The 15299-nt window shown below is 35.5% G+C and overlaps 3 protein-coding genes across 4 annotated transcripts; 2 read left to right on the top strand and 1 right to left on the bottom strand.

Moving 5' to 3' along the window:
• Window positions 1–7617: 7617 nt before the first annotated feature.
• On the top strand, window positions 7618–7917 carry LOC131658996 (auxin-responsive protein SAUR32-like). Its single transcript, XM_058928242.1, has one exon. It carries the CDS (start codon window positions 7618–7620, stop codon window positions 7915–7917), a length of 300 nt encoding a protein of 99 aa, XP_058784225.1.
• Window positions 7918–8847: 930 nt separating this feature from the next.
• Window positions 8848–10101, top strand: LOC131658989 (uncharacterized). The gene has a single exon (XM_058928237.1). The coding sequence runs from the start codon at window positions 8848–8850 to the stop codon at window positions 10099–10101; it is 1254 nt and encodes a 417-aa protein (XP_058784220.1).
• A 1515-nt stretch (window positions 10102–11616) lies between these two features.
• Window positions 11617–14445, bottom strand: LOC131644620 (thylakoid lumenal 15.0 kDa protein 2, chloroplastic). Of its 2 annotated transcripts, XM_058915173.1 has the most exons (7): window positions 14117–14445; window positions 13922–14028; window positions 13635–13725; window positions 13467–13535; window positions 13244–13353; window positions 12996–13131; window positions 11617–12371 (listed from the first exon to the last, which is right to left on the bottom strand). In XM_058915173.1, exons 1-6 carry the CDS (start codon window positions 14367–14369, stop codon window positions 13039–13041), a joined length of 723 nt encoding a protein of 240 aa, XP_058771156.1. In that variant the 5' UTR covers window positions 14370–14445; the 3' UTR covers window positions 11617–12371; window positions 12996–13038. The 2 variants fall into 2 exon arrangements, with proteins under 2 accessions (XP_058771156.1, XP_058771155.1); XM_058915172.1 differs by lacking the exon at window positions 11617–12371 and having other exon boundaries at window positions 12846–13131.
• Window positions 14446–15299: the final 854 nt, after the last annotated feature.

Genomic DNA, 15299 nt, shown 5'->3' with positions numbered 1-15299 from the left:
TGAATCTTCCTTCCGTCCACCATGATGTTGTCTAACTTCACAGCTAAAACCCTCCCGTCTTCTACCTCCGCGAACCTAGCAAACCCGAATTTCTTCCCATACTTATTCCTTCTTGGAGAAATCACGACCTCAACTATCTCTCCCACACAACCAAACAACACAAAAATATCCGAAAAGCGAATTCTATCAGGAAATTCTGAAAAAAAGATTGAGGTTAAAGCGTCTCTGTTAACATTAGACAACCTGCCTCCTGCCGGAAAAACATCCCACGAAGACGTCAGATGTTTGAAGTTTCTTCTCCCCACCGATTGCCACGACATTGTCAAAAAACTGAGTACTAGCGGAGTTCTAGAGAGAAGTCGGACATTCTCTCTCTAAAAATGCATATGAGTCCCACCTACCATGTGTCAAAACCACTTCGCCAAAATATGTTTATTGTAGTGGGTATTCTATAAAAGAGTAATTGTCAAAAAATAAATAGACATTCTAGGAGGAGCCCAACTCTTCCAAACTAAAGAAAGGAGTCGAATGACGACATTATATTATAGTAAGCGAATTTTTACGGTGAAGTTGTAAAAATGACAACTTTAAAAAAATCATTTGGAAATGAGAGATATGTAACTTTTACACTTTGAATTAATTTAAGGGTGAATTTAATTTTTTAATTTAATTTTTTTTTAAAATAATCATCATCAATCTTTAGTCGGATCATTTCAATCCGGTTTAAAACCTGTAATCATCATTTTGTGTTCATCATCTTCAATTATATCTAATAAATAAAAAATTCAAAAATCACTAAATCAACTAATTAATTCATAAATTATATACCGTTGAAACAGGAAGTTCTCCATGATTTCAAATATGTATTCAAAATTTCAAAACAAGTTTGACAAATTGAAGAAAAAAAGTTGCATGAAACTCAAACATAAACACACTCGATCCGACTTAGTTATGAGGTTTTATGTAAAACTAGTTATAGAATAGAGTTCGTGGTGAAATTATGTTTTTAATGGTGCATTCATTTGCTTGAAATAGCTTAGAATCATAATTTTTTTTCCATTTTTGTGTTCTTGAGTTCATGAGAGTTCTTGAAAAAAAATCCAAAAATCATCGAATTAATTCAGAATTAATATACCGTTGGAATCAAATTTTCACCACAATTTCAATTATGTATTCAAAATTGCAAAACAAGTCATGAATTTAAAAAATCGAAGCAAAAAAAGTGGCGTGAAACTCGAACACAAACACACTCGATTCGGCTTGGTTATGAGGTTTTATGAAAAACTAATTATAGAATCATGTTTGTGGTGAAATTCCGCTTCTAGTGGTGTATTCATTTGCTCGAAACAGTTAAGAATTATGGTTTTGCCATTTTTGTGTTCTTGAGTTCATAAAATTTTTTGAACATATTTTTTGAATCAGAATGAAAGTGAAGACTTATGGATGTACAAGATGAAGATGAAAATGAAATCTTGATTTAGATGTAGAAGATGAAGATTCAAGATTTTGATCTATGAGATACACGGAGGGTACACAGTAATGATGTGTACCATATAGTCTTGCGTGACATTGACTAAATTAAAATTGAAAAATTATAAGTCAATACTAATTTTTGATTGGTCAAATTTATGAATTCACCAAAAAAGTTAATTTGATGACTTCACCTTAGAATTTTTCTTGTAATAATCCTTAGCACATAAACACGACTCTACAAGGGTCAAATAGGCCGAGTTGGAATCCTCATCATCATGACCCCATCTCTAGGGTTATTAAACAAATAATAATTGAACCGAAGTGAAATTAAAATATCTAAATCGTTATGTTTGGTTAGTGAACCAAATCATATTATTCAAACCGTTCTAGAACCGAACCAAAATTAAAAAAAAAACTAAGAACAACATTTAATTTTTTTTAAAAAAAATATTTTAACAATTCGGTACGGTTCAAATTTTCAAAACGATATACCAAATCAATAATTTTAATTCGTTTCGGATCTGAATAAATTCAAACTTTTCAGTCCAAATCAATAATTTTAATTCGATTCGGTTTTCTCCGTCTAACAATACCATGAATAGTCCTACACACTGTTGGTGCACAAAGAATAAAGATGATGACAAAGAGAATAACGGCGCAAAGATTAATGAGAGAGAATAAAGTTGTTGATCTTTATAAATGATAGCTACTACAAGGCTATTTATACAAAACAAAATTCTTGCCACGTAGGCCCTAACAGACTAAACTTAGTGAACAAGTTTAAGGTACAAACAGTACAGTATTACAAAATACTAAAGTATCCTTACTACTAAACAGCTAAGCTAATGGGACCCAGAAGGTAACATCTTCTGGTCAACACTATCTTCTGAGTAACCATCAGAAGATCAGCCCACATCAGAATTTCTGATGTTCATCTTCTGAATATTGAATTACTCTTCAATACCATCCCTTAATTCATATTCTTCAATCAAAGCTGACAACGCCAATTCCATCCCTTAAGAGCATAAATTGATCCGTCTTGATCGCCTTCGTCAGAACATCTGCCATTTGCTTCTGGGTGCTGCAGTGCGCAACTTCTAATGTTCCATTTTGGACTTGGCTTCTCAAGAAATGATACTTAGTCTCAATATGCTTGCTTCTTCCGTGTAACACCGGATTCTTGGCAATATTGATTGTAGACTTGTTATCAATCATCAGCTTCAGAGGCTTCTTCACTTTAATCTTCAGATCTTCTAATAAGTTCAGAAGCCACACAGCTTGACATGCAGCTACAACGCCTGCGATGTACTCAGCTTCACAGGTTGATAGAGCAACAACAGGTTGCTTCTTGGAACTCCAAGAAATAGGACCTCCCAGAAACATGAACAAATATCCAGAAGTACTCCTTCTATCAACTCTGTCTCCACACCAATCAGAATCAGAATAACTCAATAACTCTGATTCTTCCTTTCTCCCAGAAGGAAACAATATGCCATACTTCAGAGTTCCCTTGACATATCTCACGACTCTGACATCAGCTTGGTAATGGGACCACTTAGGTTTACTCATGAACCTACTCACCAATCCAACTGCATAGCATATATCAGACCTGGTATTACACAAATACCTTAGAGAACCAACCAACAGTTTGAATATCGTAGCATCAACATCTTCATCTTCAGAATCAGAGTCAGACTTCTGATTCGTTTCTGATGGTGTAACAGCAGCTTTGCAATTCTCCAGCTTGAATTTCTTCAGAAGTTCTAACTCATACTTCAGTTGATGCAGAATGATACCATCTTCTGAGTACAGAATCTCCATCCCTAGAAAATATGACGTTTTCCCAGGTCTGTAATCTCAAACTCATTCATCAGCACCTTCTTGAACTTCATCAGATCTTCTGGAAAACTCCCTGTAAGCAATATGTCATCAACATACAGACACAACAGAATCATATTGCTTCCAGAATGTTGCACATAAACTCCATATTCCATCTCACACTTCTGAAACCCTTGCTTCTTGAAAAATGAATCAATTTTCAAATTCCAAGCTCTGGGTGCTTGCTTTAATCCATACAGAGCTTTATGTAATTTGTACACCATCCCTTCCTTATTCTTTTTCACAAAGCCAGTGGGTTGTGACACATATACCTCCTCTTGTAATGGATCGTTCAGAAATGCAGACTTTACATCCAGATGCATCAAGGACCAACCTCTGTTTGCAGCTAACGCAATCACCAGTCTGATTGTTTCATGTCTAGCTACAGGAGCAAACACCTCAAAGTAATCTAGTCCAGGTTTCTGAAGAAACCCTCTAGCCACTAGCCTCGCTTTGTGTTTACCAACTGGTCCATCTGGCTTCAGCTTTACCTTGAAAACCCATCTAACGCTGATGGCTTTCTTCTTCTTTGGAAGTTCTGTCAGCTTCCAAGTCTTATTTCTTTCTATAGCCTCAAGTTCTTCTTTCATGGCATTCAGCCAGACCTTCTTCTTGAGCGCTTCTTCAATACTCATTGGTTCAGAATCTACTAACATGGCACACTGAATGACATCTCCTTCTGAGTCAACTTCTGTGTCTTGCAACATGTCAAAATCTGCAAACCTTCTAGGTATTGTTCTGACTCTTTGTGGTCGTTGAGCTACTTCAGAGTCAACTACTCTAGAGTCACCACCTCCAGAGTCTCCACCTTCATGATCATCTACAGAATCTTGTCCTCCAGACTCTACGTCTTTAGAGTTTTCCCTTCCAGAATCATGACTACCACCAGATTCTGGGTCATCATCAGAATCTGGATCAGAATCAGATTCACCATTTGACTCATCTTCAGAAAATGCTTCATCTTCTGACTCCTCTTCAGAAGATTCTTCATCTTCTGACTCTAACTTTTCTTCAAAAGTTATCTCTACATCAGAAGTTGGTTGAGACTCACTCCAATCCCAAACTTCTGATTTTTTCACAATGACGTCTCTGCTGACTTCAACTTTGTTAGTTTCTGGACAATAAAGCTTGTATGCACCTGTACTGTGGTACCCCACCAATAACATCACTTTGCTTCTATCATCCAGCTTCTTCCTTCTAGCTTCTGGAACGTGTTTGTAGCACACAGAACCAAAAACCTTCAGATGACTAACACTCTGCTTCTCCTTAGTCCACTTCTCTAAAGGAACAATTTCCTTCAGCCTCTTTGTTGGACACCTGTTGAGCACATATGCTGCAGTAGCAACAGCTTCTCCCCATAGATTATGAGGAAGCTTCTTCTCTTTAAGCATACTTCTCGTCATATCAAGCAAAGTACGGTTTCTACGTTCAGCAAGACCATTGTGTTGAGGAGTATAAGGAGCAGTAACCTCATGCTCAATTCCATTATCATCACAGAACTTCTGGAATTCTGTAGAGTTATATTCGCCTCCAACATCCGTTCTGAGAATCTTTATCTTCTGACCACTCTGCTTCTTAGCCTTCACCTTGAACTTCTGGAATTCTGTGAACACCTCAGTCTTAAACTTGATAAGTGTTACCCACATCATTCTTGTGAACTCATCCACAAAAGACACAAAATACCTATTTCCTCCAAGTGAAGGTTCTGGAAATTGTCCACACACATCAGAGTGCATTACTCCCAAAGCATGCTTTGCTCTTGGAGCAACTTCTGATACAAATGGCAATCTGGGTTGTTTTACTTTCATGCATACCTCACATGACTTCTCAGGCTTCACAATCTTTGGAATGCCATGTACAAGCTTCTTAGAACTTAGATGCCCCAGGCTTCTATAGTTCAAGTTCCCCAACCTCTTATGCCACAGCTTACTATCACCTTTTGAGCCTTCAACCCTCAGACATTCTTTTTCAGCTGTTTCTACATTCACCTTGAATGTTCTGTTGCTTCCCTGTTCAGATTGCATAATCAACTTCTGATTGGAATCATACAACTTCAAGAGGTTGTTCTTCATAACAACTAAGAAACCTTTCCCAATGAGCTGACCTACACTCATCAGATTGCTTCTGATTCCAGGAACATACCAAACATCCTTGATCAGAAAAGTCTTTCCATTCTTCACTTTGACTTTGACATTTCCCATACCTTCTGCATAAAGATACTTATCATCAGCACATCTGATCTTTGTCCTCCTTTCAGAGTCAAAGTCTATCAGCCATTGTTTGTTTCCAATCAAGTGATTTGAACACCCAGTGTCCATATACCACCATTCTGACGAACGTCTATCGTCAGACTCTGAAGCCATCAATAGCACAGGTTCATCATCTGAACCTCCTCTGGCTATATTTGCTTCTTCTGATCTCTTTCCTTTGTTTTCCAAACAGTCTCTAGCAAAATGGCCAAATTGTTTGCAACAATAACATTGAACTTTCTTCTTATCCTTTCCCTTTTGATATCTCTTCTCATCAGAAGTTGAGGCTTCCTTCTGGAATCTATCACCACGTCTATGCTTCTGGTCCTTATTGACAAAAGAAGCCTTCAGAGCTTGCTCAACTTCTCTCTCAGAAGTTCTCTCAGTCAGACGCAACTCTTGTGCTTCTAAACTGCTTTGCAACTCTTCTATTCTCATGGTTTCCAGATCTTTAGAATGTTCAATAGATACAACAATATAATCAAATTGAGGAGTAAGAGACCTCAATATCTTCTCTATGATTACTTGTTCAGAAAGAGTTTCTCCACAAGCCTTCATCTCATTAGTGATCACAATCACTCTAGAGATATACTCAGAGACTTTCTCATTGTTCTTCATGTTAAGATTTTCATATTGCTTTCTCAAGGATTGAAGCTTCACCTTCTTTACTGATACGTCACCACCGTAACACCTGACCAGTATATCCCACGCCTCCTTAGACGTCATAGCATCAGAAATCTTCTCAAACACATTCACATCCACACACTGATGGATGAAGAACAACGTCTTTTGATCTCTCTTGTTCGTTTCCCTCTGCGCTTCTCTTTGTTCTTCTGTTGCATCCGCTGCAACCGGAACATATCCTCTAGTGACAAGATCTAAAGCATCTTGAGCACCAAATAATACACGCATTTGAATCATCCATCTATTCCAGTTTTTACCATCAAGAACTGGAAGTTTGGCATTCAAGTTGCTTCCACTCATCTTTAAACTTGTGCAGAAAAATCAGATTTCACTCACACTCACACAGTGCTTCCCAACCCATAAACAACCATGAAAAATGTGATTCAACACAACTTTGTTTCCCAGAAACAAAATCAATCACACAGTCACACAAACTCACGTTCACTCGTGTTTCCCTGTGTTTGGAACCAGAGCTCTAGATACCAATTGTTGGTGCACAAAGAATAAAGATGATGACAAAGAGAATAACGGCACAAATATTAATGAGAGAGAATAAAGTTGTTGATCTTTATAAAAGATAGCTACTACAAGGCTATTTATACAAAAGAAAATTTTTGCCACATAGGCCCTAACAGACTAAACTTAGTGAACAAGTTTAAGGTACAAACAGTACAGTACTACAAAATACTAAAGTACCCTTACTACTAAACAGCTAAGCTAATGGGACCCAGAAGGTAACATCTTCTGGTCAACACTATCTTCTGAGTAACCATCAGAAGATCAGCCCACATCAGAACTTGTGATGTTCATCTTCTGAATATTGAATTACTCTTCAATACACACCACCAAGAATGTGTTAAGAAATATACTTGAAACCGATAAGCAATAAAAATCTCCGACCTAACAAATATAAGGTTAAATATATTCCATAGGGTTTGAAATTTCTGGTCCACATCATATCTTGAATTCAGAAACAAACATGGAAGACCTCATGCATGCATATTCAGCAAGGTTGATCTTGAAAAAAAATTGTCGTGGCTGTTTCAGACACCTTCCATTCAACACAAGCACATTATTGTATTACACTCTTAGATATTATTATTATTAGTCTATACAGTGATAGTAGGGACAACAAGATCTTGTCATTCTTCTAAAAATACAAGCTGCTTGGCGCGTATGGGAAACAAAGAAGTTGACATATCAATAATATTGATTCAGTAATATAGATTACAATGAATACATGTCTATGGCTTCTACAACCACACGCTAACTACTAGGCATATTCTCAGTATAAATTCCCTTACACAATGTCAAGTTCACTAATTAGTTAAAGATGGTTCATTCTTTTGTTGGGAAGATCCAAAAGAGTATTTCACACTTTGTACACAAAAGGCACGGATTGAATAAAGTGTTGGTGGTGGCAGAAGAAGTTAGGGAAGGATATTTTGCTGTTGTTGCAGTGAAGGATGGAGAACTAAAAAGGTTTATGATTGGATTGGAGTACTTGAGTGATCCTGAGTTTTTGGGACTACTCGATCAATCTCGTGAAGAGTATGGTTTCATACAGAAAGGAGCTATTTTTGTCCCTTGTCGGCCTCAACAATTACAGACTATTTTAGATGGTCAGAGATGAGCATTAGGGCATAGAGCACTAAACTAAGGTGCAGAGATACAAATATTACCGATACATCATATATGTTCCTAATTTACAGTTAATTCATAGTTATTAAACTAATTATTAAGTCTTGAAAATGTATATGATGATACGATATGATAAAATAGGGTTAAAAACGCTTTTTTAATTCTCATAAATATGCGATCCTGCATTATTAGTTCCTATAAATTTTTTCTTCGAATTATAGTCCCCGTAAAATTTGATGTCACTATATATGCTTGTTGTTATATGTTTTCACTAACGGAGGATGACGTAGCGTGGGTGACATGGTATAATAAAAAAATGAAATTGCCAGCTTGGATTAAGATAAGCTTAAATGATAAAGTCATTTTGTTCCTCCCATTATCAAATGCTTTTCTGCAAAGTTTCTTCTTTCCCCAAATCGAAACCCTAGTTGTGTGTGGTCCCTCATTTTCATTGGTGGTCCCAGCTACCGTGGCCTTCGTTTTCCTGTCTCTGTGTGGTCCCTCATTTCACTTGGTGTCTTCGTCTTCTCCTGGTCCCAAGTAAACTCCTTTGTCCCAATTTAATAATGTTAGGGTTAATAATAATGGAATCTGAGTGTTCGTATTGTTAGGAATACATATTTTACAGCTTGTTTCGAAATAGGTAACAAAATAGTTTGTACTGAATACCTAAATTTTTACCCTAATATGTACTTGAGTTAAAATTGAATCCTAAATTGGTAACATTATGTACAGGAAATGATTACATTTAAGGTGGTGTTTTATACAAAAGGTTTTGTTTTGTAAAAGACCTAGACATTAGATACGATGGTGGGGATGTAATTAATTTTAATAGTCAAGACGTAGATTACTGGCCCTTTTTTGAAGCCTGTGACTCAGTGAAATCCATAATGAACCTAAGTTTGATACTAATAATGTTAAGATGTGGTGGAAACATGAAAAAGGAACTATTGAAGAAGATTTAAAACCATTTAGGGACGACGGAGATGCTTCTGAGTTAACAATGTTTGTTGTTGAGCATAAGTGTGATGTTGAGATTTATTGTGAGCCAAAACCTGAGACAGTAGGTAGTACCTTTATGGATAGGGTTAGGGAGAAGAGGAAGGGTAAACCAGCTGATGCTAGTGATGATGAACCAAGTGATGAGTCAGTCAGGGATGTGCATTTTGATTATAGTATGGAGGAGAGGATGAAAGGTTTTGATGAAGAAATGGATGATATGGCTACTGGTGTTGCCGCTGAACATATAAATCAATCAGTTCTTTATGCCTCAAGTGAAACAGTTAAACAAATGTTTATCATAGATGAAATAGGGAAGCAACATGTTATTGAAGACGACTACATGATAGATGAGTTGGACAATGGGGTTGATGATGACAATTGTGATGAAAGGCCTTTTGTAATAAGGTTCAATGAGAAAGATAAATTGAGTAAGGATTATGTTTTCAAAGTAGAAATGGAGTTTTGTTCCTTGAAACAATTTAAGGATGTCATACTTGAACATAATGTGCTAAATGGGATGGATATGAAGTTTGAGAAAAATGATTCCAATAGATGTAAGGTGGTATGCAAGGATAAGAAGAAATGTAATTATACTATCTTGTGTAGTAGAGTGTTAACATCCACAACTTTTAGTATTAGAACACTTTATGCAAAACACAAATGTGGAAGAAAATTCTTTAACAAAAGTGCTAAGACAGAGTGGGTTGCAAAGTTCATTGTAGATGGTATGAAGAACAATACAAAGATGAAACTAAATGAGGTAGTGGCAGATGTAAGACTTAGGTATGCCACTGAAATCCCAGAGTACAGTGCATTCAGGGCAAGGCAAATTGCAAGACAAATAGTTGAAGGGGATCCAAGTAAACAATTCAGTTTGTTGTGGTCTTATGGTGCTGAGTTGAGATGGGCCTCAGCAGGTAATACTTTCAAAGTCAACACTACTACCCTAGCTCCAGGTTTAAAATCTAGATTTGAGAGGTGTTACATTTGCTTTGATGGGACCAAGAAAGCACTGACAAAAGCATGTAGGCCATTTATTGACTTAGATGGATGCCACTTAAATCACAAATATGCTGGTATTTTAGTTATCGCAGTGGGCAGAGATCCAAATGATCAGTATTTACCAATTGCTTTTGGTGGAGTTGAGAGTGAAACAAAAGACTCATGGAGCTGATTTATGAAGTTGCTTATAGAAGATATTGGAGATGGAAGGTGGTGTTTCATATCCGATCAGCAGAACGTAATAGCTCTAGGTTACTTATCATTATGTAATTTCATTATTTACTTATCATTATTTAAACATGTTTTCATGTGATTTTGTTTAAGTAGGGGCTGGTTCAAGTGTTTGAAGAGGAATACCCGAGTTATGAGCACAGATTTTGTTTGAGACACTTGTATGCAAACTTCAAAACGAAGTTTGGTGGAGGATCTTTATTCAGATATCTGATGATGGCAGCTGCCAAGGCTACATATTTTGAGACACGTGAATCAAGGATGCTCGTGATCAAGAAGGTCAGTTTGGATGCTTATCAGTGGTTAGAGACTATTCCCAAAAAAAAGTGGTGTAAACATGTTTTCCCTTTCGTCTCAAAGTGTGATGTGTTAACGAACAATTTGAGTGGGTCTTTTAATGCAACAATCATGCTGCAATGGGACAAGCCAATAATTATTATTACTGTTGATTGTTTTATTAATTTTATGTTAATTTTCCAACATAGCCATCGGTAGTCAAAATGTGTCGGTATTGACATGTTTTCTTGCGGTGGTTGAATGTCTGGTCCACATCTTGAACTCAAAGACAAGTATAGGAGACTCCATGCATATTCACAAAGAATGATCTTAAACGAAGGATACTCGTGGCTGCTAAGACACCTTCCATTCAACACAAGTACAATTTTTGTACCACACTCTTGGATATTACTATTTGATTGATTAAGTAGAGACAACAAAATCATAACATGTCTATAAAATACAAGCTGCTTAACGCGTATGGAAAACACAACAAAAAATTACCTATCAATGATATTCTATTTGTTATGAACTAAAGAAAGAGAAGAAAAAAAAAGAGAAATTAAAAGTTGTATTATGTTGTTTACAAATATATCTTTACATAAAAATAGGAATCTTATTTATAGGATACAAATAGACTTATGAAGAATCACTATTTATCAAAGGTCAATAACATTTTATTGTAAGTGGGAGGTTATATGTCTCTGTTAAAATTTTAATAGAAAAAATTTAACAAAAAAATTTAATAAAAAAAAGTACATTTTTTTTGTAAAATTTAAAGTTACATACATTTCTCTTCTCTCCTTCTACCATAAGATCATCTCTAAGACAAAAGAAAATCAATATTTTGTACTCTTGGTTAAAATTTTTATTTCAAAGTGATTTTGTGAAAAAGTATGCAAGAATAACACACGAATAAATTTATTAAATGTTTATATCACAAATCTTTTAAAATCGTAAGTGAAAAAGAAGTTTAGAGAAATGTGTTTTACATGATTCCTTTTAATGTAAGATTGTTTCAATTAAGCGATTGTGCAGTATAATCTTTATGAAAAATTGTTGTATTTATTCTTCCATAAGACAAGCCACAAGTCTATGTGTTGAATTAGAAACCTCAACCAAACGCATTCTCGATTTACCTCTTATAGAACTAAAAGTTAGGCATGATTTGATAAAGTTGTTGATATGGTTTGTTTCACGAGTCTCTTTAAATTGATTGTATCACCACAAGTAAACAAATAACATGTTTGTGATCTATGTTATTAGGATAAGACAAATAAATTGATTGTATCACCACAACTAACAAGTAACATGTTTGTGATCTATGTTATTAGGATATGACAAATAACATGCATTTGCATATCATGTTAGTCTAATGTCGATACTTTAGAATAAAACAAACTCATATTCATTGTATCTGAAGTATATGATTGAATTCATTTGAATGTTTTCGTGAAGGTGAGAAAATGATATATTAGGACTACTATAATTAGCAAGATCCATCAAAACCCCACTTCCGCTCCCCTTAGCCTAATCATGGCTTTGATACTACTTGTTGGCTCTGAAACTCTTTATAGTTGATGTGAGACGAAGCACCATAAGTATCAATGGGCTAAATGTTCAAGATCGAAGAGTCCTTACACCACATATTTATCCAAAACCTTAAGTTTAGAAGTGTCAATGGGATAAACATTTAGGATCCAAGAGTCTTCGACACCACATATCCACCCAAAACCTTAAGGCATTAGGGGTATGGGTCATATCTCTTATAAACCCAAGATTTTCTCTATTTCTAGTCGATGTGAGATTTAACCACTCACACTTGAATCCCAACAATCTTCCCCACAAGTGTGAATCACTCACATCATTAGTCTTGCTCCATACTAGGACCTTACTTCCGCTCTCCCCCAAGCATAACTATGGCCTTTATATCAACTGTTAAAACAATAATCAATATAGAAGATTAAAGATAAATGAAAATAAAAGACAATATACACAATCGAACTTTATTAATGCACTTAGGCAATGGTGCCTACTTTTGCGACTATAGGGCATCTATAGTTCCCTTTATTTATGTTTTATGAATTAATTAGTATCTCAACGTTACAAGCCATGTATATAATATAATACTAGGGTTCAATTTATGTAAATTCTATCCCTAGTTTCTCTCAACAAACAATTATCGCTACTCATAATCATCTCAACAATATGAATTATACCCAACAATCTATAATTATCTCAACAATATATATCATACTAAAAAAAATTTGTATATGCATTGACTTTTTTTTTTTTAAATACAGCACTTATATCCCTCACTTTACTAAACTACAAATAACAAGCATGCATCAGACACTGAATCACCTACCTAAGATGAATACTCTGTTAGTTTAAATACACTGCATCATCTAAACTAAGAAACCGTAGTTTGTTTATTAATTAACAAATTACAATGATGTACAATTTCTTACATCTCTTATGTATACAAGGAAGTTTAAATACACTGCATCATGATCCCATATGTATTAACATAGAAGTACACAAGATTCTTAAACTCACCTAGGAGGATTAACAGATGACGAAATCATTATAGTGAAAGAAATCATTTCACCTCAGAACAGTTATTAGGCCCAACTGGTTCTCTCAAGCAATTAGAAATTGCCATAACTGCTGATTCAATAGATGCATCTTCCCCCTGTTTCATTTCGTATTAAACCAAGGATTGTTATTACAGCCATTAATGATCTGCTATGCATCTAAGACGAGTTGCTCGCTTTATATAGAGACCTAAAGAAAGTAGAGCTTACCTTCTCCCTCCAATAGAAAATGTTCCCATACTTGCCTGCCAAACGACTCCAAAAACTACGCGGGATGTCCAAATCAACTGAAGCACCAACATTGAAATTCAGTATATTGCCTGATCAACATCAAAAAAACTCCTTAATATTACTGTTATTTCGACTTGGAGTTAAATTAACTCTATATGCAAAATCAAATATAGGCAAGTAGTCAGTCACATAGATTCTTTACCAAATGTGGGATCAGCAACAAAAACAACTGTACTGTCATCTACTTGCCAAAAATCTTTGACAGCCAAACCTGCATAATAACAATACATAATTTCAGCTTTCAATTTTCACTTCATTAATCATAACCTCAAGTGAGCCCTTAAAGTGTGCTAAGACTGTGATCATAAACCTGGAGTAACGGGATAGTTCTGGGCCAAGACTCTCAACTTGTATCCAGTATCTTTTTCAAGAGCAGAAATCTCTTGAGCTAGTCTTTTCTCCTGAAATTGAATGATCAATTTAACATCATTAACATTCCTTCAAGAGCAACCATCATTAGCCAGGTTTTAAATAGCTGTCGCGATAACCGCTACAGTCAGGTAGAAATCCGTAAGCAGTTATACCAGAAGCACTTATGCCATAAGCACTTATACCAGAAGCTGAAATATATCAATTCAAATCTTTCCTTCATAATACCTGACCATCGGTGAGAAATCCGGCAACATCAATGACTGTAGTAAACTCTTTAGGAAGCAATTCTGGCTTGTTAACACCAACTTTTGCTGCCTGGGCAATTTCAGCCCCTACCAATTTCAACAATTTTCAATTTATTTTGCAGTACAGAAATTAAAAAAAGCAAAAAAGAAATGAAGGTTGAGTAATGAATAGTACCTCCGAGTAATAAGCAAAGTGAGAGAGCGCCGGATAGAGCAAAATGTAAGGGTTTGGAGTGAATTTTGGTGAGCAATGGTGTAGTGGTGTTGTGTGATGGAGAGAGGTGACACGACAGCGTTTTGGGTAGTGAGAATGTTCGAACATGAGGTGAGTGTGGTGGTGGAAAAGTGAGAGTTGCGAATGGTGATGGATTGTGAAGAAGAAGAGGGTAAGGAGGATGATAACGTGTTATCGTAGTCGACGTCATCATCTTAGAAACGCGATTGTTATGGTTAGTTTGTTAGGATCGTCACTTTCTTTTTGGGTTTTTTTGGAGTGTAAATGCTGTGTCCAAGGGCTTTTACGGGTCAACATTACCAAAAGAGTTTTTACAGCACCACCAAAAATTTTCTTTGGTTAAAAAAATAAAAAATCACATTTATACCGTTCCTTTCAAAAAAAAGTTGTGTAATTTCCCTTTTTTTTTCTTTCTTTTACCGAACTTTTAAAAGTAAGTTTCTTTTGGATGAAGAGACAACACCTTAGGAAGATAAATAGACTCAGACTGGCATGGATGTGGAGGCTCAAATTGATATAAAGGTGGATGATCATGCTAACACAGAGACTGATGGCTAACCAATTTGAAATTCTGTCATTTTTCTCATACTTTGTTAAACTTATGAAACTTGTGATTTATGGTGATAAGATAGAGTAGGATTCACGAATTTATAAGTAATGTTTGAAATTATGCAGAATTAAAACAAACTAAAATTAAGAACGAACATGATTGAAATGAGTAGAAATTGGGTGTCACACTCTTTCTATGAATAAGAAAGAATGATAAGATTTAATTAAGATCACCACGAGAAACTTGGTTGCTTCATAAGATCAAAAAAATTGTACAATCCAAAACTAAAGGAGCAAAGCTCTCAAATTCACACAATGTGTTTGTTTAACAAAATTCAACTTGATTTTCTATTCATGGTTAACACTCTATTTATATGTATAAGGTAGCATATTGAATTTACAATATTAACTCACGAAATGTTACAAATTCGGCTCATTATTATATCAATAATTGCTTATGCATGAAAAGGTCACACACTAAAGGTGGTGGATGTAACGCCCTAATTCCCCAACGCACATTTTATAAAATAATCAGAGCTTACTTTCACCTATAGGGTGTCACACATTCTCAGCC

This window comes from Vicia villosa, linkage group LG1 (genome assembly GCF_029867415.1).
Source record: "Vicia villosa cultivar HV-30 ecotype Madison, WI linkage group LG1, Vvil1.0, whole genome shotgun sequence".
Lineage (NCBI taxonomy): Eukaryota > Viridiplantae > Streptophyta > Magnoliopsida > Fabales > Fabaceae > Vicia > Vicia villosa.
This window is presented reverse-complemented; position numbering and strand designations above follow the sequence as displayed.